Raw genomic sequence first — 24,859 nt, 5'->3', positions numbered from 1 at the left:
CCCAGAAAATAGGTGGAAACAGAGGAATTCAGTGGGAAATCATGGAGGAATGGATTGTGATACAGCCCTTCTTCTTCCAATATCACATGAAAGAGCAGTGGAAAAATGTGTTAGCATGTAATGAACCAAATCAGAGCCCACATAGTATCTCTGTCCATGAAGATTTGTTAAAAACCAAAGTGAATACACCAATGGCAACAGTACCTGTTGCTCCTCCTGCTGTTTTTATATGAGAAAAGTTTTAAGTTGGTCTTCAACAAATTTTTCTGAAGTCTTCTGTCTAAATACCAATTGCTGGTGTGATCTGCCTAGGCAGGGAAAAGAAGGTACTTATTTGTAACATTCTTTAGTTAGTTTTCTTTTGATAATTTGTGTGGAGGTGATATGGAGTTACGAACTGTAAATGGTCTCTACAATTCTTTTAAAATCGGAAGCTTGTTACAAAAATCTCCTTATTGTGTGAATCCAACTCTCACTTTAAAACATCCTGTCTAGACCAATCATTAATTACGCTTTCAGCAAACAAAATTTTTTGGCTGGTATCAGTCAGTCCTTAGAAATAGGTAAAAAAATAATCAAAAGGAAAAGCATTTCAGTCATTTTCTTCAGACTAGAGTTGATGGCAATCACAAAGAACTCACTTTATTTCTGATAGAGTGGCTTGAATTAGATGGTGAAGAGTGATAGAGTAGAAAAGAAATAATGTCTATAATATTGTAGAGGGCCAAAATGAAAGCTGGCTCAAAATGAAGCATAATACAGCATACACGAACATATTTCAAAGGAAATGTGCTTGACCCTTAATTTAGCCACTTATTAACAATTTCTACTAAATATTAAAAATTTCTAGGGTTAATAGAAGTGCTGGTTGTGCAGTACATCACTGTCCTTCCTACATTCCATCTCTACCCAGCACCACTGTACCATGGACAGCCTTTTGATTTGTCAGTCTGTCTCTGTTACCACACCATGAGCTAATAGTATTAGATTTGTAGGGAAAACTCTTGCTAAAGAGGACTCAATATCAGACAATAATCATTTCAGTGAAGCTTGCTTCAAACCAAATATAGCCTGGTGCCATAGTGAAAATGCCATGAAGAGCTGGAGAACATTCTGTGCTTTAGTTTCATGCAGCTCATGGTAACATCACAATGTGAACCAAAGCACAACAAGTAGGGATGACTGGGAGACAGACTTCAGAAGCTCACTGCTGATCCAAAAATACATACATGGACAGGGCCACTTGCCCAGACAGGCATATGGTCCTGCAACACCTTCCCAGCCTTCTACTCTGGAGGTCTCTGTCTTCCCACTTTGTCCAACTCCCATATGGTTAACACATGAAAATTCTCATGGCATTTGCTCTCAGTCTGTGCCTTCCAACAAGTTTGCTGCTTCTTTTTTATACTTGATGAGAGGCTCAGCATGCCAAACACCTGCTGCTTCTATGTGCCTCAGTTGAGGAAAGATAATAACTTTGAGCATTTTTTCCATCACCAGTGCCAGCCCAGCCATTCTCGCCCATTGTGAGCAGCCCCACAGTGCCCTTTTGCAGTATAGTGGTGAACCAGATCAGAAAAGTGATCCAAGTTAAATGTTACACTTCTCTCCAGATAATTTTAATAAGGGTCCTGTTCAATATATAGCCATATAAAAATTGCACAGCTGAAGAGGCAGAATAAAGACAGGGAAGAATGAACTGCCATCATAAACTGATGGCCACTGCAGAAGTGATGGCATATCAGTAGATTTTATCTCTCCCTGCCAGCTTTTGCCTTACTTCTATGCTTTGAAGATCACAGTTACAACACCAGTTCATTCGTATGGGGTAGATCAGCATTCCATAATACAGGAGTAGATCAGCTGCCAGACCATAGACCTGCCCAATTTTTGCCCATGCACACCTGCCACTCTCAGCAAAGGCAAGAGTTGTTGTGTTGCATATATAAAACAAAGAGTATATATACCATCAAGGGAAAACGTGCGTTTGCAGGCTGACTGACTGATAATTTCTCACCTGGCTTCTGTATTTCCAGTCTTCATCTTCCCCTCTATGCCAAAGTGAGATGAAGAAATCTCCTCCTTTAGCAGCAGAAAAAGTTTCAGAGAAATGTCTTTCCTTTAATTGACTGCTCTCTAAGCAGCAGGAAAAAGGACAATGTAAACAGTCTTTACAGAATGAATAAATGAAAAATAATCATCCTAAAAAATTAGAAGAGTTTGTGTTTTCAACAACATAGACAAGATTTTGATTTTTGAAAACATTTTACAGAATGCAATTGAATTAAGTAGGTGGAAGGATGCAATCTGTGGGAAAAAATTGGGTTTTGATCCTCAAATCTAGGGCTGGAATCATGGAAAGGATAAGGTAAGATGCATGTTCCCTGCCTATAGAGATTTGTAGTGCTTGCTTAATGTGTTCACTACAGAGTGTGGCAATGAAGGCACTGCTAGACAGTGAACTGAACAACTTGTGTGTCTGTAATTATGTGACTTGTGAGCCAGTTCATTAAACAGTTTCATAAGCAGTATTTGTACACATGAGAATTTCTAACCAGGAATTTTCTATTCTATTTCACAAAATTGTAAACGTGTGCATCTTCCTATTGAAGCTCACTGGCTATGTTCACCACAAGAAGGCAGCTTCTGCTTCAATTATTTTTTCTTCTAAGTGTCAGCTAGTTGCTCTTTTAGGTCAGGTTAGGGCTGACAACTGGAGCAAAAAGCCTTTACTTGCTCATTCATACCACACATTGCTGCTGTAGCAGGAACTACATAACTCACTTCATCATGTAAATACAGCCAGTGCTATTGAAGTCCTTTGCAACACACTGGAAGGACTTTCTGGTCCAACCACAGGAATAAAAAAGTTTGGGTTCATCCCTCAGTCTTTCCCAGCTACACACCAAATATCCCCAAACATCTCCCGTCCCACAGAAGACAAGCAGTGCTGTTTCTGCAACCTTCCCACCTGCCTTGCACCAGAGTGTGGCTGAGGAGGCAGAGGTGACACAGTAGGTTGACAGCAGCAAAAGGTGCAGAACCCACATGCCCCTTCTCACAGGTCTCACATGTGGGGCTATGCCACCTCCAGAATGCTTTAATAGGAGAGGCGCCCAAGCTCTTTAATTTTCAACTAGTGCTTCCCAGTGCAAGGCAAGAGCAATGTGTCAAAGCAGCTGTGCAATTCACTTTTCTTTTCTTTTCTTTTGCATCTTGTCTGGAAAGGTTTTATGTGGGGCTCTCTGTAGACTGAAGCAATGGTTCAGTGCTTATCCCTTTAAATAAGATTGTGAAATGTTCAGCAAACTGTTGATATGCTCATGTTTGTGTTTCCAGACTCATCACAACAGTCAGAGAAGTGTCAGCTAGCCCAGTCCCTGTGGGGGGGATGGAATGTAAGAGAATAGAGGTAGTGCAGAAGGCAACCTCAGCCCTGAGGAATTGCAGCTGTACTAATTACCAAGGATTAGGAACAGGCCTGCCCTTAACAGGCCACAGCTGTGTCCAATAAGGATGAGTGCTATAAATGAGTGTGTTAGGTGCTTGAGAGGAGAGCTGGGTCTTGTTGGTGGTGCTGTGAGGAGCTGCTTATGAGAAATCACCACAAAGGTATGTAAGTTTTGCAATAAGATAACAAGTTCCTCAAATGCAGCTTCAACTGATGCATGTTTCAAAGACAGTGCAATGACCAGATCTAGCTGGAAGTTACCCTGATATTATAATGTCTCTGCCTTTTCAAGCCTCAGTTTTACACCTGAGGCAGGTTGAAGTCAGTGCTGCTGTTCACAAAAAGCAGTCATGCCTCCCCCTGTCCTATTGTGCTCTTGCTGTCAGCTTCCTGCTGTCCAGTCTTATTCCACCTGTTTGTCAACAACCTGGATGAAGGGATAGGAATAACCCTTAACAAGTTTCCTGTTGATACAAACCTGGGGGGAATGGCTGATCCACCTGAAGGCTGTGCTGCCATTCAGTGGGACCTTGATAGGCTGGGGAGTTGGACAGAGAAAAACCTAATGAGGTTCAACAAGGACAAGTGCAGGGTCCTGCACCTGGGGAGGAACAACAGCAAGTACCAGCCCAGGCTGGGGACTGACCTTCTAGGGAGCAGCTCTGCTGAGGAGGACCTGGGGGTACTGGTGGATGGCAAGCTGACCATGAGCCACCAGTGCTCCTGCAGCCAGGAGAGCCTGCAGGGTCCTGGGGTGCATTGGGAACAGCATCAGCAGGTCCAGCCCTAGGGAGGCCACATCTGGGGTACTGTGTGTAATTCTGGTCTCCATGGTTTAAGAAAAACAAGGATTAACTGGTGTGGGTGCAGCAGGGTGGCCACAAAGGTGATGAGGGGTACAGAGCATCTTTCTTATGAGGAGAGACTGCAGGAGCTGGGTCTGTTTAGTCTGGAGAAGACTGAGAGGGGGCCTCACCAATACATACAAGCATCTCAAAGGCAGGTGCTGTGAGGACAGTGCCAGACTCTTCTTTTGTGGTGCCCAGAGTCAGGACAGGGAGCAATGGACACCAGAAGTTCCGCCTTAACACTTCTTTAAACTAAGCATGGCAGAACACTGGAACAGGCTGCTCAGGGAGGTCGTGGGGTCTCCCTCTACGGAGAGGTTCAAAAGCCACCTGGATGAGTTCCTGTGTCACCTGCTTAAAGTGACCCTGCCTTGGCAAGGGATTCAACCCTAACTGTTCTGTGGATCTGGGATTCAGTGATTCATCCACGTGCAGGCTACCTCCCAATCCCCCTCACCTGGGGATTCAGAAATACTGTCAGAAGTATTTCTGAAGCTCTACTGTACTCTTCACTGGGCAATGGATCCACGTTCAGTGTAAACCAGCAAGAAAATAATAGCTCCAAGGACAAGAAGGAGACCTGACTCTTTCAGTGAGAGTACCTGTCCTGAGCTAGCTTGAAGAATATGAGATTAAAATTTCAATTGTACTGTGGGAGTGGCTCGTGGTATCACAGTCAGGTCTCACTATAGAAGTTCAAAGGAATCCAGGATGCATGTCTGGATTACATTTATATTCTCTTCCCTTTTAAGCTGTTTATTCCAACTTCTTTATGCTCCTCTTCCCCCCATTTTGAAATCAACTTTTGATTTCTTGCAAATTGCTCTTTTATTCTTTCTTACCCTTTGGTATTTTCCCACAGAAGACAAGGCTGGCAAAGTGTTGCCAAGAGAAGATGCCAAGTAGCAGCTTACATAGTTTTAGCTCTCAGTGATGCAACTATATATCCATGGGAGAAAAACCAAGCTTGCTGACAGAGAGCAGACCTTCTTAGCTACAGAAACATGTTCTCACCCCTTCGGAAGCTATAGCCACATCCTACTTATGCTTTTCCTCCTAAATATAACATATTCCTTACTTCATATAACTTAGCTTCCCCAGCTTAATGACTTCTCCATTTTTATCTACAAGGTGCAACTTCTCTCAGTACAAGAGGCAGGATGACTGTGATTTGAGAAGTAAAAAAACAAAAAACAAGTTTACAGTACTTTAAAAGCTTTTATTACAAGCCACCATAAAACCCAAGCACCTTCCCCTGACCTGCAATAAAATCAGTTAGAATCACTATCAAAGGCAAAGATTCACAGCAGTTGCACAATAGACTGAGGTTCAGATTTCCTTTCCAGCACTTTTTGCCCAGCTGGATCTGAAAGCTGCGCGTGTTGTCCTGAGATTTCTGAACTGCTCACATTTGGCACGAACTCCGGGGATCTGCTTTGCCAAGCAGAGCACATTGCCAAGGGACACCTCTGTGAGAATTCCAGGCTCCCAGCTTGGGAGCAATTTGTGATGGGAAGTAGACAGGAATTAAAGTAGCTGGAAAACATGGAAGGGGTAGCATCGTGGCTGCTAGGTGAGAAGGGATCTCAGGAGAAACAGAAAAGCCTAAAAGTAATCACCAGAGAAGAAAAATTAAGAGTAGCTTAAGACAAGTACTTTGCATTGGACTAGAAATCTCTTGCTAAACTCTTAAGACATGAAAAAAATGTTGCTTTTATGTTTCCTGGTGGTTTGCATGTTCAGAATGAAATAACCAAAATCTGCTTTTGTTATTTTAAATTGTAAAACCTGCTTGCTGTAATCATAACTTGCAACAAAAATTATTATATGATACAGGAATATTGAATTAAAGAGGACTTCCAAAGTACTCCTGAGCATGAAAAAAAACCCTATTCACCCTAAGACTTCTCAAGTCCACTAGCAGGTAAAAGTTATGTATCTCAAAATATTTCTGAGGCATACATTAATGCAAGAGTGGGGAAAGATTTCTTTTTAGCTCTGGATGGCTGGTTACACATTCTGTTAGAAGACTTACCAGTGGAAAAAACATAAGCAGTTCTGCATAGGGACCAAAGTCCACATTCACTACTTCCAGGAAAAAAAAAACCCAAACCACCTTGGTAAATTAGGTTTGCTTTTTATTTTCTTTCTTGATATCACAAATCCTCTCTGTCCTGTGACCTGACTTCAACAAGTAGAAAGAGAATGGCTAAGACTGAAAATGCCTCACCCCTCAGTTAAGGCATTTTTTGGAAGAAGGCTGACCTGTGGATTTGAAACCTGTCTGGCACAGACTCAGGAAGATCCCAACTTGCTATTCTTGAATGCTGTCTTACTTCTTTAAATGTATGGCAATATTAAAGCAACTACCTTTACCTTGGTAAGATACATCGTAACCCTACTAGTTCTTAATATTTTATGTCTTTAAAGCTTAATGGGACCAAATTAATGCAGTGTCCTTTACTATCCTAAACCTACACTCTCTCCAGTAACAAAAGAGGACTTTGAGTGCAGGTTTTTCTTCCTTTGAATTCAAGTCAGCATTTTGTCTGTGGCCTTATGTGTTAGCTAAATGTAGCAGAATATATTAATGCACCCAAAGAGAAAAACCTATAAATATATTTCTTACTGTATGAGCTTTGTCCTGAGTTCATAGTACTAACTGTACTTGCTTTCTTCAGAAATGCATCAAAGGATTCACAGCACTGGGGAAGGGGAAGAGAATTTTGTATGACGAAGCATAGCAGACTTAAGACACTCTCCTTCTCATGCTTCAGCCCTTCCTGAGAACCCAAAAAAAGTGGCACAGCCACAGAACAGTTCTGCTCCCAAAGAACTGCTGGCAGTAACAACAAACACCTTGCTAATTGTGGAATTTGAGCAGAGATTAATGAGCAAAATAATTACTCTGTGGAGGTTCTGCTTTGATTAGAAAACTTGCAAGCCACAGACTGTGTACTTGTTCCACCTGGTCACCCCAGACAGCTTGATGTTTTTTGCCTGCCATTTCAAGCAGCATTTTCTCTGAGGCAAAAAGAATGGGATCATGAAGGTTTCATTTACTCAGCCATAGTCTTCATCCTCTCTCTTTCTCAGGCTGTCTCCCTAGTGCACAGCAGTGGCTCTCAACAGCTAATTCACAGTGGCAAAGCTCCATCCGGACATCTGGTACAATGACAGCCAGGCCTGTTTGTGCCACTGCTGCTGTGGCTTAGCTTCTGGCTACAGGGTCAATGGCTGAAATCCTGCTTATCCTGCCCCCAAAACCCTGATTGATACACACCATAAAGTTTGAAAACAAGACCTTCAAACAGATCTGATGCTGTGTTCTTCCTCAGGTTTTTCATTCCCTTCAGTCTCATATTTCTTTGCACTGCTGCCCATCATCAGGAAGCTCAGAAAGGGCCCCACCATGCAAGCAGAGAACCCAAGCTGCAGAAAGCCTGGGTTTTGGTGGTCTCTGTTGGGGTGCCAACAGAGTTGGGAAGCCCTTGCTTCTCATGTGGTTCATCTACCCCAGCATACACCTCCTGCCTGCACATGTGCTCCACAGCTCTGACAGACACACAGTTTCTCCAGCTGCCAGGAGCATGTTCAGTGACCCTGCTGCACCCCAATGCAGCAATGATCTGCTGTCCATTGTTTATCCAGCCCAATATTTTGTCATTCCTACAGAAGGTTCTCTGAACCTGAGAGACTCCTATGAGGCTGAGAAGGAATAAAGCAGAGCCCCTTTATTTGTTAGCTAGCAACAGGTATTATACTCATTAGTGAGGTAGGTGAAACTTGCTAAAATTTCATTTTCTTTTATGAAAGCAATAATGTAAGGTCATATTTCCCTAAAACAGTGCCAGTTTTAAGAGTTTCCAGGATAGGGGATGGCCATAAACTCTTAGTTTTATTGTTATGTTTAACTGTGCCTCAAGTTATGCTTATTTTCTTGAGTGAACCTTTGCAAGAAGATGTTCCTCACATGACAACTGAAATAAATAGAATTTTGATTATGAATTATTCCATCCAAACTGGTCAAACTAGATGTGCTATGAAGTATTTTTAGATGTGTATAGGGGAACAACAAAAGACATGGCTATCTGAGACAACTTAGTCACACCCTTTATGATTAGAACATGGGAAAAAGCTTTGAAAAAAATATAGATTTTCAATTCTAAAAAGCTCTTGCTGGAGGACCCACTCATACTGTCAACCCAACCTGGGTACAAAGAAGATAAATTCTTCTCAGTCATACTGGAAGATGGTACCCTGCTTGTCAGATCACTGGCAGTCTGCTGTGATGGATGGTCTTCCTCCTTAAAAGTGACTGCTTCCATGCCCTCATTTCCAAAATCCATTCTAGGGAAGTGTGACAAAAGTTGCCATGAACAAATGTGTCATACTGATATAGCAAATCCTGTGGTTTATTTTCTTTCTTTATCCAAGAGAGGTTTTATTTTAGCCCAGGCTGAATGCAGAGTATCTTCAGACTACAGAAACTGTATGCAAGTTCGTTGTGATTTTGGGGGGAATTTTGGTGTTTGTTTTGTTTAGAATTTTTTTTTTTTTTAAGTAGAGTAAACAATACATGCCCACAAAAAAACATTAAACTGTTCATAGGTTCCAAGTTCAAATGGTGAGCAGTTGTCAGCTAACAGCATAAAGATTATGGTGTGTAATAAGGCTTGTCATGGCTTGTCACGCTGACATCACATTTTGTATCAGGTGCATGGAAACTCCATGTCCTGGTCATGATTTCTTCAAAGTATAAATGAAGGAAATACAATCTCAAGATTAAGAACGATGGGATCTGGAAAGAGGGACCATTTGCCAAGAGTCTCTCTCAACAAGTACTTCTCTTTAGGCACCTCAAGTAAGGCATTATGACAAGCTGGATTTTGTGAGGCAATTTCTTGACATCATCATCAAGGAAAAGATATTCCAACCTTGACATTGACCTGAGTGGCAAATGTGACACTCAGCTTTTATTCCAGCAAAAATAAAATAAATTCCAGTAACAGTCCATCATAATTTACCTTCTTTGTCCATTTAATGTATTTTAAGTTCAGGAAAGCGGGGGATGTACTCTTAACACATGAGGTTTCATACCTAAGAAATTGTTTAGGTTGGTAATTGCCTAGGCTGGTGGCTGACTTTAGTTTGTATAAGAAACTGAGCACCAAAACTGGCTCTAGGATGAACCTTTTCAATGTTTGCTTTCTCATTGTTGCTGGTTGTCAGGGAGTTATTGAATAAACAGAAGTTCTCTAAAGCCCTGATCCCTGCAGTTCTTCCTGGTCTGCACCTCTCAGTCAAAACCACACGAAGTCACTCCTGCTCCTGGCAACACAGTAGTTCCTCAGCAAATATGGCCAAATAAGTCAAACTGCTCCCTGTGAAGTGCCACTTCTGCATGGTACTGAAGTGGTACTTGGCACCACTACCTTGGCAGCCAGCAGGAGCAAGAAAGGAACAGTGGTACAAGCTGATGATTGCCTTGTGAAGTGTTTGTGGGGAATCTCTGCTTTAACAGACATTTTTTCATTTAAAAACTATCACAAAAAGCAACATGTTTTATCTCAGGTAGTTGCCTAATAAATATTAGACAAAGTAAATAAGAAAAATGCTTTACGCTGTCACAGGTTGTCCACCCTGGTGATTTTAAAACATTTGATGTGTTAACTGGAAGTGTTAACCAAGTCAGTATGTCTATGAATGCCTGTTCTTTTAATACTGCTAAAACCTCACATATTCCCCTGAAAAAAAAAAGTATAAATCTAATTGAGAGCCCTAACAGTTTTAATCGGGTCCCCAAAACAGCATTAGGAAGTTAACCCCATGTACCAAGGCCTGCAGACCCCAGCAGAAGCCTCACAGCCAGACTTGTAGCCCTGAAAAAGAAATGCCATTGACAGGGGCACCAGGGGAATCCCCTTCCCATTCCACCCTCTGAAGGAGTTCTGGGAGAAGAATTTTCCTAAACCCTGAAGCAGTTGCACAAGTGTCTCCCTACTGGAGACAGCAATGAGAAGTCATGATTTGTAAATTGCTCTTTTGCTTTTTAAAGTCATATTATGAACAGTGAAGTAGCAGCCATAAACTTAAGGCATATAGATAAACAGAAAAAAAGAGACATGAATCAGTGGTGGAAATTTTCTTGTAAGTAGTACAGAATATAAAATATCCAACAAGCATTGAAGTGCTGGACTTATTCTGCACTCACTGCATTCTCCAAATTCTGATGAATGATTTATCATTCTTCATCTTCACTGCTCTGATACCTAACAATCCAGGCACAGATCTTGATCCTTTTGTGTTGAAATCATAGAACCCCAAAACAAAATTACACTTTATTTTATCTACTAATGCAAATAAGTATGCAACAGCTTCATGTGTTATATTGCCCTTCTGTAAACATGGACATACGTGGACTGTTGGAGCAAGTCCAGAGAAGGGCCACAAAGATGATTACTGTGAAGGCAGATTGACAGGGATGGGGCTGTTCAGCCTGGAGAAGGCTCCCAGGGGACACCTTACAGCAGCCTTCCAGTACCTCAGAGGAGCCTGCATGAGAGCTGGAGAGGGACAAAGGGAATTTGCTTTAAGATAAAAGGGTTTAAAAGGTTTAGATTAAATATTAGGAAGAAATAATTTACTTTTAAGCTTGGTAAAGGAGTGAGACTGGTTGCCCAGAAAAGCTATGGATGCCCTATCCCTGGAAGCGTTCAGGGCCAAGTTGGATGCAAATTTGAGAAACCTGGTCTGGTGGGTGGCATCCCAGCACATGGCAGGATGTTTAGAACTTTAAGGTCCCTTCCAGCCCAGCCCATTCTGTAATCCCGTACAATATAAAACCCAACAATAACATAAAACTGATGAAGTCTGGCATTAATTTGCATTAACTTGTGTCTGCTGTGGGACATGTCTAAACTGACACAATGTAAAATAACATGCACAAACACAAAAATCCCATTAAATGTTTTCTTTTAATAGTATTGAATCATTTCCAAGAATACTTAGCTAGCCAACTACTTTTATAGAGAAGAATTGAGCTATCAATAATATCAGAGCAATATCTAGCACTTCACATCTCATAAAGATTTTAGTGGAAAGCAAGACAGGTATCAACTAAACAAAAGGGAGTTCCAGATGGTTCCTAGAATTCATTAAATTTAGGATTTAATTATAATCTTCAAGTCTTTTGTCATAAGAGATGGACTGACAAATACATTTAGAAAGTGTATAGATTGATCATGCTTTTTAAAGTTATTAATGAGTTTGTGATATATTTGCCAGGTTTTCATTATATTTTGAGATTCAGTCTTCTTATACAATATGCATTTTTTTGGGTTACATAATAAGAAATCACAATTTATTTAAGGTGAGGAACACAGATATTTATTTGTATAAAGTTGTTATTTGCTCCATGTGACCACACTGGCTGGTGCATTTGAAAGCTGCTATTTGATAACTGATAAAATTCATTACTGTGATACTGTGGCTACTGACATCAAAGAGTGACAAATTATTTCTAATCTATGGCCAGTTCTGCATGTGTTATTTGTCTCAATATTTACTACTAGAACATCCATCAAGCCACTGAAGTCAAGAGGAGCAGCACTGGAGCCCTTCCTGTGTGGTGGAGTGATACTGTTCCTCACTCCCAGCTGAGAGCAGCTTGGTTGAACTCGGCCTGCTCCAACATTTTTCTGCAAAGTGTGAGCACCTTAACATTGATGTTCCTAACATTTTTTATTCTTTCTCCAGTGGATGGCAGGTCCCCTCCTGGCAAGATGCTGCCAGCTGCTCAACTAGCAAGCTGGAGTCTTCAGGAGCAGCCACAAAGTAGAGCATAGACTCATTTTTCTCTCTAATTTTTTTTAAAATTCCTCCTTTTCACCACAGCAACATGGACAGCTGTCTGTCCCAAACAGCCTGCTCAAGCCTGTAACAGTGGTGTGACCTCCAAACTCAGCTTTATCTTGAGTAAAATACTCAATATCTTATCTAGTACTTTCTTCTGGCTTTTTGGATAAGCAATTTCAGACTGAGCTCTCAACTTCCCCTGTTTGCAGCAGCACAGCTTGAGGTCTTGCTCTTCCTGAATTAGTACTTGTTACTGTGATTTGTTTACTAGTTTTGAATGTACACTGCTAACAACTTAGTAACAGTATCCACAATGCAGTGTAATAATTCAGTTGACATGAGCTACTCTCATTTAAGCATGGCTCATTTACTGTCTACCATTTAGAATACTCCAGGGTGCTTGAATTACATGTAATTTATCTTGGCCTCTGTAAAAGCTCCCATGGAGAGATTTCTGTTGCCTGCATGCTGCCCATTCAAATTTCACCACAGCAGAATTATAGTGACAGTGGCAAACTTCCAAATCAGTTTGGTTTGGAGCTTCTTTTTTCCTCATTTCTACACCATGCCTCCATTAATTGTAGGATGGTTTAACCTGTTAAATATGATCAACATTCTGAAAATGTCCCAAATTACATGAAACTAAAGATCAGTCAGCATGTCCTAGTAGAGGCTTCTCTGGAAATGAAAAAGCACCCTACATTTTTCCTATGGTGTCCTGTTAGATATATGCACCGCATTTCTCTCACTGTCCATTTCCTACCCAAGCTTCTGACACCAACTTTTTGTCCCAGAGGACCAATGGCTGACCTGCCACATCCTTAGTATCTGTGAGATTAACATGGTGAGATGTTAGCAATCCTCTGGTATTCAACTACATTCATATTCAAGAAGAAAATATAATGAGTGCTAATATAATAGGAGAAGAACTCAGTCACAAAACACATGAAGTCTACCCTGCTGCACAGTTAGTCAGGAGCTGTCTAGCAGACAAAGTAATCCTGAAGTGACCTGCTGCCACCGTGATATTTTCTGAAAAATCACTTCACCAGGATTTCTTCTCCTGGGAAGCTGAGAATTCTCCTCAGCTTCTCCATGTTTTGCTGCTCTGGAATATGGTCTGGAAAGTGTTTATCCAAACATGTGAACTGTTTTTAATTAATGACCAATTACCATCAGCTGTGTCAGACCCTGAAAAGTCAGTCACGAGCTTTCATTATCACTCTTGTTTAGCCTTCTTCTGATGTATCCTTTCTCTCTCTTTAGTGTAGTTTTAGTATAGCATTTCTTATGATATGATACAATACGATATGATATGATACAATATCATATCATACAATACAACATAACATAACATAATATCATAAAATAATAAATCAGCCTTCTGAGAACATGGAGTCAAATTCTCATCTCTCACCTCATCCTGGGGACCTTACGACACCACAACCTGCAAAGCCAATATGAAAGAGCAGGATTCTCAGGACTTCTGACAAAGAAATTTATGGAAGAAAAAAGCTGGATGAAAATTAGACCTGGAAGTTCACAAATTAGGAAGCACTACACAAGTCTACAAATATATACATAATATATAAATACATATATAAAGATATACATAAATATACTGCGTGGTTACACAGAGTTTATGAAGAAGCCATCAGTACCATGTACAAATAAATCTGGAGAGAAAGCTCTGTGTATAGACACTTGCCTCTGCAGTGGACTGCCACAAGATGAGTGCAATTCTTTCCAATGGTTCTGCTTAATCCCTGGCAATAAAGTTTATGTGGAATTTTCTGGGTGGAACAAGGACAAATTTACCTATTGGCCAGTGCAGCAAAACCAGTAACTCCCTAAGGACAAAACAAGTAGGCACTGTTAACTGAGTATATGCAGGGAGGTTGGACAGGCTGACCCACTGTGGTTTCTTCCATCCCTACCCATTCTGTGACTCTGCAATAATTTAATCCCAAAAGAGAATAGTAATTAAAAGCAGTTTGAGAATGGATTTCAAACTTCCTTCCCTATTGTTAATTTCTATAAATTAATCCTAAACAGAAGAGGAATTCAACAAAGAACTGCCAGCGAATGAGCCTGAAATGTAACTGCAATGTTTTGTCCCATTTGTTATATGTTGCTGTGTCTTAGAGGAACAGAAATTTACAGGTAAAGAGAAAAAGGGGCAGAGATTTAATTCTCTGGAGACACTACTATCTGCTATGAGGAAAAAAAATTATTTCTGCTTACTGGACAATGGTCTCACATCTGATGGAGAAGGCTGAACTAACTCATAACTTCTACTGTTTAAACTGGGTTCAGATCCTCTGCTACAAAAAGACAATTCCAGCCCACAATAAAAAAGATCTGACTTGGGGAAAAAGTAAAACATGTGACTACATTGTGCTCAGTGATATGATTCTCTTCATTCAAGCAGTAAAGAAATTTTGATCACATCTACAAAGTAATAACATCTATTTAAGGTCTGACGTACATCTGCATCCTTTTGGTGTAAAATAACAAAACTCTAAGATAGTAGAGATACAACATTACACTTTCAGACACTTTGTGCATGTTATAACCACCAGAGGGAAACCTTGCACCAGACTGACTGTGCAAATAAACTAAAATCGAAGAACACAGATGATTTTTAAAAATGAAGCAATGAAAATAATTTCAGACCTAAAAGAAACATGTGCTCTCTGAACAAATCTTAGGGGATTCTTAAGAAAGTAGCAGTGTCTCACAACAAATTATGATATTAGATGTGAAATTTCAAAAGTTTGTACTCAAGGAACACTATTTCTTCTGCATATCCTAATGCCTACTAAACCCAAAATGAATCCTGAGTCTGGGATCAATTTGGGGCTAAAAAGCCCAAACGGTTTCCAAATACATTCCAATCCAAGCATCGACACTTGTGTCAAGAAGACAGCAACAAAGATTTGCAGACAGTTTTTAAATTGGAGCAATTTTCTGTTTCTGAACTACATGATACCACAGAATTTACTCTGTTGTTTCATACCATGGCATCCACTTTTCCATCTTGAGTGAAGCTCACTTTGAGTGAAGTTCCCAAGACGAATGCTTTGCCTGTGCACCTACACTGGCTGTAGCACACGACAACAGTAATAATGTGGGTACAGCTCACAGCAACAAAACTGACTCTCTGCCACTTACCACTAACCCCTACTTCCTTTGCAAGATGGATTTCCATGAGCAGTATTACTTTGCCATCTGGATCCTTGGTTCTTAATTAAGTAAAGATATTTTAGAACCTCATTCTAGCATGCTTTTCACACAATGCTTACGTTTATCTGCATAAACTTAATGAGTTTTTGCAGGGTTGTATCATTACTACAAAAAACAATATGTGCCTTTATGAAAATAAAGAACAGAAAAAGTGAACAGGAATTAAATCCTCTTGTTCAAGCAATAAAGCCATCTTAAAACCATTATTTCCATGTCTTTCTTCAGTAACATGTTTTAAAGCCAAATTACAAATCAACATATATTTATAGAAAACTTGAGAGGGATGAAAATTGTTTAGAGAGAACAGCAGCAATTAGAAATTATTTTTAATGAATGCTGCCTCATGCAGCCTAAAACAAGAACAAGAGGTTAATGAAAACAAAGTAGAAAGTGTTTCCTGACAAGTCTGTTAAAAAACCCCAGGTTTTATGAAAATCCCAGAGCACACAATACTTTCAATAACAAGCACTGTGCTCATGTCAAATTAACACCAATGTAAAAAGTACATTGGGTTCTTCGATCTCTGCTTTCATTATAAGTATGTCACTGATATTGTTCTTTTGTATAAGCAGTTGTTTTTGAAATGTAAACCCAACATATATATCCACCGGCCTGAAAATACCATAGCCTGCAAAAAGCTTCTGAACACATATTTTTACCACTATTGTTAAGAGCTGAATCCAGTTTGAATCTGAATCAGAAAAAAAATATTAAGCTATTACAGTTTTCTATTATAATCTGATGAGAAAGATTGTTAAAATACATTATAATTCACCTTATAATTAATAAGATGATTTTACCTTTCATAAATAAGTTTCTCTTAGAAATCAAACTGTCAACCATAAATACTCATAATTCATGCATTCTTCCCAACAATACATTTTCTGTATCTTAGTATTAGTTTTTCCATTCTGTATTTCTGTAACTGCATACAGTACCTAGAAAGTTTTTTTATAAAAACATTCTTGATCTAGCAAAAAAAAAAAAAAAAAAAATTAAAAAAATTACATGGACTAGAAGCAAAACTTGTTTTGATACCTACAAGAAATTCATACATTTAAATCTGAATAGCAAAAAGATGAGCAAAGAAAATCAAGAACAGCAATTAGAGTTCCAGTAGTAGCTACTTTAATAGCTCCATATTTTTATAAAAGTTTTTCAGAAATGGGACCACAAATCATAATAAAAACAGTATCGGGATGATCTAATCCTTGCAAAGAAACAAGCAAATGAAAAATGACCGAATTTCTGATAATTAGATAGCTTTTTACTTTATCATTTCTAACCACTAGATAGGACTAAACACAAATACTTCAGAAATAATACTACCATGTTTGTCCTGAAGCATCACAGCTGTCTGTGCTTGGCATAAATCCAGATCATATATTTTCTATTTTGAAAAAAACTTTCATTCCAGTGTTCAGCCACTGCTTCATGTGGAAGAAGCTGTTCTCTACTTCCCCTAATCCTCAGTGAATCACAAATTCATAAGTTAAATCCAGTTGTTGCAAACGAAATACATATTATACATATTATACATATTATTACATCAATTTCTCTTGACTTCAATAAATATCCAGGAATTATAAAGGTACAGTAAAATGAAGTAAGAGCTTCAAAGACTTTTGGTAGAAAAATATTAATTCAACTTGTTTAGCTGAGCCTAATATATATAGGCCAAATTGATAATATAATTTATAATAATTCAATATATATTTCTAACAAAAAGGGAGTAAGTGTAAATGAAAGATGAAGATTTCATTAGAAATATGAATGGTGCATCAGTATTTACAGTTGGGTTCCATAATATCATCAGTTCAAAGAAAACTGACTATGAATATCAGCTAGACATTTGCCCAGACAATGGGGTTTTTTTGTAGGGAAAGCGGCCCTGACATGGTGGATAAGAATTTTTACCTTCAAAATAGCTTTTTAATTACTAGATTTTGTGTTCTAGAGTAAATAAAACTTAGATGCTTTTTGACTTAGATTAGGCAATGGTGTTCATTCAACCAAAAATGAAGAAATTGTTTTAAGGAACTTATCATAAAAGGAACTGAGCTATGCTCCAAGTGGTGAAGAACAACACTGCTCAGTGGTCACATCATTACCACCATGTCTTGTGTCATTCATCCACACTAGAGGAGCTGTAATTTAATTTCCTCTTCAGCCTGAAGGACATGCAGAAGAGAAATAAGATCTACTGGTGTAGGAAAATTTGAGGGTGAAATTTTCACCTTTTTTTTAGCTGTACTTTGCACAGATTTTTCAAGGAGGCTATGAGCCCTTAACTCACAAGGGATAGCAAAGGATTGGTGCCCCCCCCCCCGCCACAGGAGGCAGTTGGAGGGAATTACCCTGATTACTTGACAGCAGCATAAAATGTAGGTTAGGAACCACTTTCAGTGGTTTTGTGAAATCATTTCCTTGGCATTTGTTATAGTATCTGAAAACTAACCAGAAATGTCAAAATATTTTAGATGCTTCATGAGACAAACTGTTTTGACAATTTGAAACTATTATCATTTTCACTTAATCTGAAACTTTTTTTCAATTTTGTCCAAATTTTTAAAGCTTCAAATAGCATCTCTTGCTACTCTGTAGCAAGAAAATTTCCCCAGAATTTCCACAATTATAAATAACACGATTGCCTTACAAAGATCCAAAGCAGAGTTACATCTATTATGTACTTAACCATCATTAATGACCTTTCATAGCAAGATGTTCTTCTCTAGACTGTTTTTTCAAGTTTCCCTTCAGTTTCCACTAATCGTCCCCAAATGCTATCTACCTTGGTGTATAATTTTAATTTTCTTTCCTTTGCCTTTCCTTGCTAGAAGCAAGGCACAGATGGCTTTGAACTCTAGCTGTCCACTTTGACTCTCTTGCAGGCTCACCAATTTATAGTAATCACTCTTCTAAGAAATGCAATATATAAATAGAAGAGACACCACATGAAATTTAAATTTCACCCTGTGAAGAAAGTTGTCATTTATTGTGGGGAGAATAATAAATCAGGTTCATTTTCATGATCATAGATATCAGAAAACAGATTTAGCTTTACACTGAATGCACTGACTTTATTTAGCAGTGTGCACTGATGACCTGTGTCCTTCTAAACTGCTAGAACAGGAAGCATCAAGCAGGGTCACCTAAAGCAGAATGGAACCTGCCAACAAGAGAGATCGTGTAGGTCCAGCCAATACCACAACCCAGCCCCAGTCCCCAGCTGGAGGAAGATATCAATGGGCTTCTCAAAGCTTATCAGCCACATCTTCTCTGTGCAAAACATTGATGCAACACTGCATATGTCCTTCTCTCTTTAGATGTGGTGGGAAACAAGAACCTGTGCAAAACCAAGTCTTATCTTTCCAAAAATCCCAGATGGAGTACCTGCAATGAAAAAGAGAATCTTACCATATGTTTGTCATACACAGCTACAACAGCAAGGAGAAAATCATTATAAAATGCCATATGCATAACAAGCCTTGAAATGTTGCTCTATAAGCATTAAAAGGAACATCAAGTTCCCAGACTCCTCTAAATCTGTGCTCTTTTCATGCTCTGAACTACAATATCAGCCCCAACTCATGAGCTGGTTCTGCTGACATAGCCACCAAAGGCATGGTGGAATATCTGAGAGCCCACCAGCCACATCCACTGGCCAGCCTGCCACTATGGCCATCTCCTTCTGGACATTGAGCAGAGTAATCCTTCTCTTCCACTGCTTTTTCTCTGAACTGGTCTTTCTCTTTTACCTTAAGGTAGATTTCACAAAAAAATGTCAAGAAGGTATTACATCTAAATTAAATTTCTACCTACCCACCCTTCCATCCTGTAGTTCCCCTCAAAATGTATGTAAAAAGGCCAGCAACCCACTGGCTGGAGCTGTGGCTCTCCCTGCACAGCAGCCCCTTGGGATAGTTTGTGTGGTCAGGTTTTGGTAGTGGGGGAGCTTTAAGGGTGGCTACTCTGAAAAACTGCTAGAAGCTTCTCCCACATCCAACCAAGCCAATGTCAGCCAGCTCCTCCAAGATGGACCCACTTCTGGCCAGGCTGAGCCCATGAGCCATGATAGTAATGCTAAATAGGAAAAGTTATTGGTACAGAAGTAATTGCAGACAGAGAAGACAAAAGTGAGAATACGTGAGAGAAGCAACACTGCAGACACCAAGGCCAGCAAAGAAGGAGGGGGAGAAGGTGCTCCAGGCACCAGAGAAGAGATACATTTGTAGCTCATGATGAAGACCATGGTGAGGCAGGCTGTCTCCCTGAAGCCTTCAGAGTTCCACAGGGGCTCAGAGATCTACCTGCAGACCCTGGGGGAGCCCCACATGAGAGCAGGTGGATGCTTGAAAAAAAGTTGTGACTTTGTGACTCTGTGGGAAGCCCACGCTGGAGCAGGCTCTGAGCAGGGCCTCTGGCCCTGTGGAGAAAGGAGTCTATGAGATCTGGTTTCCTGGCAGGACTTGTGAGCTCACAGGGAACCCATGCTGGAGTAGCCTTTTCTTGAAGAACTATAAGCTATAGAAAAGGACCCACACTGAAGCTGTTTGTGAAGAACTGCAGCCCGTGGGAAGAAGTCATGCTGGAGGAATTAATGGAAGACTGTCTTCTGTGTGAGGGACTCCAGGCTAGGGCAGGGGAAGGACTCCTCTTCCTGAGGAGCAAGCAGTGGCAGAAACCTGTGATGAACTGCCTGTAATCCCCATTCCCATGTCCCTGCTGGCTGTGGGGAGGGAGGTAAAGAGTCAGGAAAAAAGTTACGTCTGGAGAGGAAGATGGGTGGGGGGAAGGTATTTTTAAGATCTGTTGTATTTTTCATTATTTTACTCTGATTTTGACTGGTAATAAATCCAATTAACTCCTCCAAGTACCATGATAGCAATCAGTGAGTGATCACTCCCTGCTGTTATATGAGCTCATGAGCCTTTCTTTACATTTTGTCTCCCCTGTCCAGTTGAGGAGGGGAGTGATACAGAGGCTTTGGTGGATCCTTGGCAGCCAGACAATGTTAAACCATCACAGGAATCCACCCTGTCCTCTACCCCCATCTTTCCAGGGACAGAGCACTCATTCATGGCAATCAAGATTTTGGCTGCACCTCAAGCAGCACATTTGGCAAGGACTTGGCACCAGCAATATTTGTGCTCCAAGTGCTGTTTTAGTCCCACATGTGTACCATACTCCTCTTCACTCAGCAGGACTTCTCTCCCATATACATTGGGGAGTAGCTGGGTACATTTTCTACACTTCAATGTCGTTTCCAGCGAGCATTTTACCCTCACACAATCCAAAAGCTGTGCTGCTCCTGCCCGAGGCAGCTGTCCCACACCACCATTTCCAGCTTGCCTGGGTCCCTCACCATTATGAGGGGCTGGCAAGGCTGACCCCGTTCTCCGGGGAAGGCCCAGGTCTTCCTGCTTCTTCAAAGCAAGACCCTGCTTTGGTCTCTTTCTCTGTCCTCCCCACGAGGGAGTATGCTCTTTCCCCTAATCACTTCAGGAAGGCTATGGCACACTTTCCCTGCCCTCTCCTGGGTTCATCAGCAAGTCACCGCTGGTGGGACTAGAGCTACGCTGTGAGGGCCCCAGTGAAGGAGGAGTGATGAGGAGGACTCCATTGATATCAGAAGGCTAATTAATTACTTTATTATACTATATTATTCTATACATCTAAAACTGAACCTGCCAAGCACTCAACCCTGCACACAACTGCTCTGCACTGCACTCAGTCTCATGACTGTCACCCGACAGTCCCGACACACACACACACTCTTGGCCCTGACAGCCCAAGGAAAAAAAACACCATGACTTTGGGTAAACAATCTCCACGTTGCATTCCACTTTGGCACAACACAGGCACAGCAAATGATAAGAATGTGTTTTCTTTCTCTGATGTTCAGAAAATGTGAAACCCAGAAATATTCTTGGGAAGAATCATGCCTTGCTTTTCTCTGTGAAGAGAAATGTGGAGCTACAGTGGGACAGTGCCCAGTCAGTGACGGTCCCCTGGCTGCTGTCTGGCCCCTGAACCCCATTGGGGCAGGGTTTGGGTTGCTCAGTGGCTGAAGGCCAATGCAGGCATGGCAATGAGGTGGCAGGAGGTGGGGGATACACTTTGGAGCTTTGGGAGGTTCTGCCCAAGAGCCACTGCAGCTGCTTCAGCTCTGAACTTCCCACCCTGGGGCATGCTCCCTCAGTGAGCCCACGATGGACAGACTGTTCAGATGTGACAGATTTTGCATGGGGTAAAAGAATGTTTCATGGCAACGACAGAACTCTTAGATATGAGTGGATTTTTTCCTTTTCAGTTACAACTTTTATTTGCTGACTTCTCTTCCAGAAAATCATCATTGCTATGTACAGCAAATGCATGCATCTGTATTTACATAATTTTCTATCATATTCTTGCAAAATTGCTATTCAGTTATGATAAATATATGCAATCTTTATCATATCTGGTACTGATATTTAAAAACCTGACACTGGAGTGGAAACAAGGATGGATTGTACCAGCCAAGGCAGTACTAGTTTCATGTGCCCTATTAATGATTTCCTCAAGGGATCTTCATCTCCTGCTTCTGTCTATCTCACTGTCCCACAGTGATTGCAACAGTGGTAAAGCTCACTCAATAAGCAGAAGATCCACTGAGGATTTGCTGAAGAGTCAAGACTGAGTAAAACAAATTGCGTTTATTATAAATATTCCTATATTCATAGTGAGTCAAATACCGTCTCAGTAAAAATTTTGGCTGAATTACATCAGATTTTGCTCTTTTTTTAGACAATAACTTCTAACTAATTTCTGAAACTATATATATGCATATTTGAGCTGGTAAATGCATTCCTAAGGAATCTTTGCTAGCAGTAGCTAAATATAAAGAAATGCTTCATATTTTGTCACCAATCACATCCCAACAAATTGTGTTGGAATAATTGCAGTTTTATCCAGTTAGTTGCCTTTTAAAAAATAGAGTGTGAATTTCAGCTAGAAAGAGGCAACTTTTCACAGAGATATTCATCAGGCTATCAGCTTTGTTGGATTCCAGCATCTGAATCCTGTGCCAAACAATGAGAGGAAACTCTAGCAAAGCTTCAGAATAGCATTGGTCAAAGATTTACAAGACCAAGCACCCAGCTATGTCAGCAGTCCTGAGCCTGTTTTTTTTTTTTCATTTTGCAGTTTGTATTCCTTGTCATGCTTTGCTCAAATGCCATCTCTTTGGGTTAGTATTGTCACAATGTGACCTGTCTGCAATAGAAGCACAGTCGAGAGCTACACTTCACTAGATTTCCAGGCAGAAGTAATTAACAGAAACAAAATAAATGTAAGAAAGAGCCTAGATGTAACCTTATTCATTTACTTATTATTTTGGGGATATTTCAGTGTTGTGGGACAGATGAGATGCAATTTTTCCTTACACAATGACGAGGGTTCCTCTTTAAATTTCACTTTCTTTATAATTTCAAGAGGATGTAGTTTAGAAGAGCATTAAGAGAAGTGAATAAGTCTTTAGTTTTACACAGGAGACTATTATTCCTTCATCTAAATTAATTTCCTGAAAGGAGGTGTAGATCATTGGATCTCATTTAGAGGCACAGAGAAGCTCAGATGACTTGCTGTCACATGCACAGTGACATTGGTTTGGGTTCCTTGGTGAGAAGAGTCCTTCAGTCCTAACGTTGTTCAAATTGTATTATATAGTAAAAGATGATCCATTGTCAGTCAGAATTTCACTAGTCTGTCTTGAATGATAAGTATCAGAGTTTGTCCTTGAACTACGTTTATTGTCTTTCTTGTGTCTCTTGCACCATAGGTCCTTCATTAGCTTCACAAAATAACTTCTGAACTTCACTCCAATGAACGCATAGAGCACAGGGTTCACACAGCAGTGTAAAAATGCTATGGCTTCAGTGGTGTATTTTGCGTAAGCCATTATCTTGTCACTGTCACAAGATTTGTCAATCTTGCCCATGTTGACAGCTGTTATGAGAAGAACAATGTTATATGGTACCTGGCAAGCTAGGAAAACAGTGACAATTAACACAATCACACGAATTGCTTTGTTTCTTTTGGAATTCTGAGCTTGTTGTAAGGATTTGACAATGAAGGTGTAGCAAAAAAACATGAATATGAAAGGTATAAAAAATCCAAATGCAACTTGTAGCCATAGCAGCAGCGATTTCAGTGTTGTGCTTTCAGACACTCTGGCAGATCTGTGATCACAAATCTCTTTGGTTTCGTTCATGGAGAAGCTGTAACTTTCATTGTACAGAAAAGAGGGACTAGAGATTAAAATTGATGATATCCACACAGCCAAACAAATGAGTTTACTATGTGCGAGAGTCCTTGCCCTGAGTTTAAAGGACTTTGTTGCCTGCACGATAGCAATGTACCGGTCCACGCTGATAAAGGCCAAAAGCAGCATGCCACAGCTGAAGTTGATTGCATAGATACCTCTAGTCATTTTGCAAATGACATCACCAAAAAGCCATTCATCAGCAGCATAATTCATTGCCCACAGGGGAAGAGTAAGAACAAACAGTATGTCTGCTATGGCCATGTTGAAGAGGTACACATCCGTCATAGACTTGGCTCTTTCGTATAAAGCAAAGGTCATCACCACAAAGATATTACCAAAGAAGCCGATGATACAAATCAATGAGTATGCAATTGGCAGAAATGCTTTTGTGAAGTTCCTGACTTCCAGCTTAGAACAAGGTGGCGTGATCAGAGAAGCATAGTCTGAATAATAGGGGTAATCTGTGGTACGAAGGTCTGTCTGTAGCAAAGGAGAACACCAGTCAACACACAGATGTTAATCTTTATCTTTATGGTAGAAACATTATAAATAACTGGCCACACATTCCAATTACAAATGCATTTAACACTATAGACAAAGCTTGTAAGAACTATCTAGGAAATTTCTTAAAATCATACTTAAAATACAAATGTGGAAATAATCCTTTTGGATATCCCAAAGGCCCTAATATTTAAATACATTGTGCAGAAAGGACAAGTCTGCTGTCACAGAAGACTCCACAGTGTAAAATTCTGAATTCAAATTAGTCTAGTCTTCCTTTACCATCACACAAGGCAAACAGGCCTTTCTAGCATGCTATGCATTTCATACTAATGTAGCTTGACTAAATCAAGCCCAAAATTGATTACTTCTCTCTACCAGCTAGAGAGGCAGTTTATGCTAGCTAGCCTGACATTTACCTGCACCACAAACACCACACCTGTAGTGAAAATCCAATAAACAGTGTGCTTTGACAGTGAACTCTGCTGACAGAAACATCTTTTCAAATTTTCAGTCCTGAAATTACAGCGTTTGGATCTGCAGCCTTAAGGAACTGGGTCTTATAGAGTCATTGTTTTATTGATATACTAACAGAGTTTATCAATTAGGTACTTACAAAATTCATTTTGGCAGTACACTTCTCAGAAAAAT

General features: G+C 40.2%; 1 protein-coding gene and 1 pseudogene across 1 annotated transcript; both read right to left on the bottom strand.

Moving 5' to 3' along the window:
• Nucleotides 1–5,753, bottom strand: part of LOC118684697 (centromere protein J-like) — a 29,609-nt pseudogene extending 23,856 nt beyond the window's left edge.
• Nucleotides 5,754–23,069: 17,316 nt separating this feature from the next.
• Nucleotides 23,070–24,859, bottom strand: CCR6 (C-C motif chemokine receptor 6). The gene is made up of 2 exons (XM_036380799.1): nt 24,825–24,859; nt 23,070–24,187 (listed from the first exon to the last, which is right to left on the bottom strand). The coding sequence occupies exons 1-2, from the start codon at nt 24,831–24,833 to the stop codon at nt 23,102–23,104; spliced, it is 1,095 nt and encodes a 364-aa protein (XP_036236692.1). The 5' UTR covers nt 24,834–24,859; the 3' UTR covers nt 23,070–23,101.

The sequence above is a fragment of the Molothrus ater genome, chromosome 3, assembly GCF_012460135.2.
Source record: "Molothrus ater isolate BHLD 08-10-18 breed brown headed cowbird chromosome 3, BPBGC_Mater_1.1, whole genome shotgun sequence".
Lineage (NCBI taxonomy): Eukaryota > Metazoa > Chordata > Aves > Passeriformes > Icteridae > Molothrus > Molothrus ater.
This window is presented reverse-complemented; position numbering and strand designations above follow the sequence as displayed.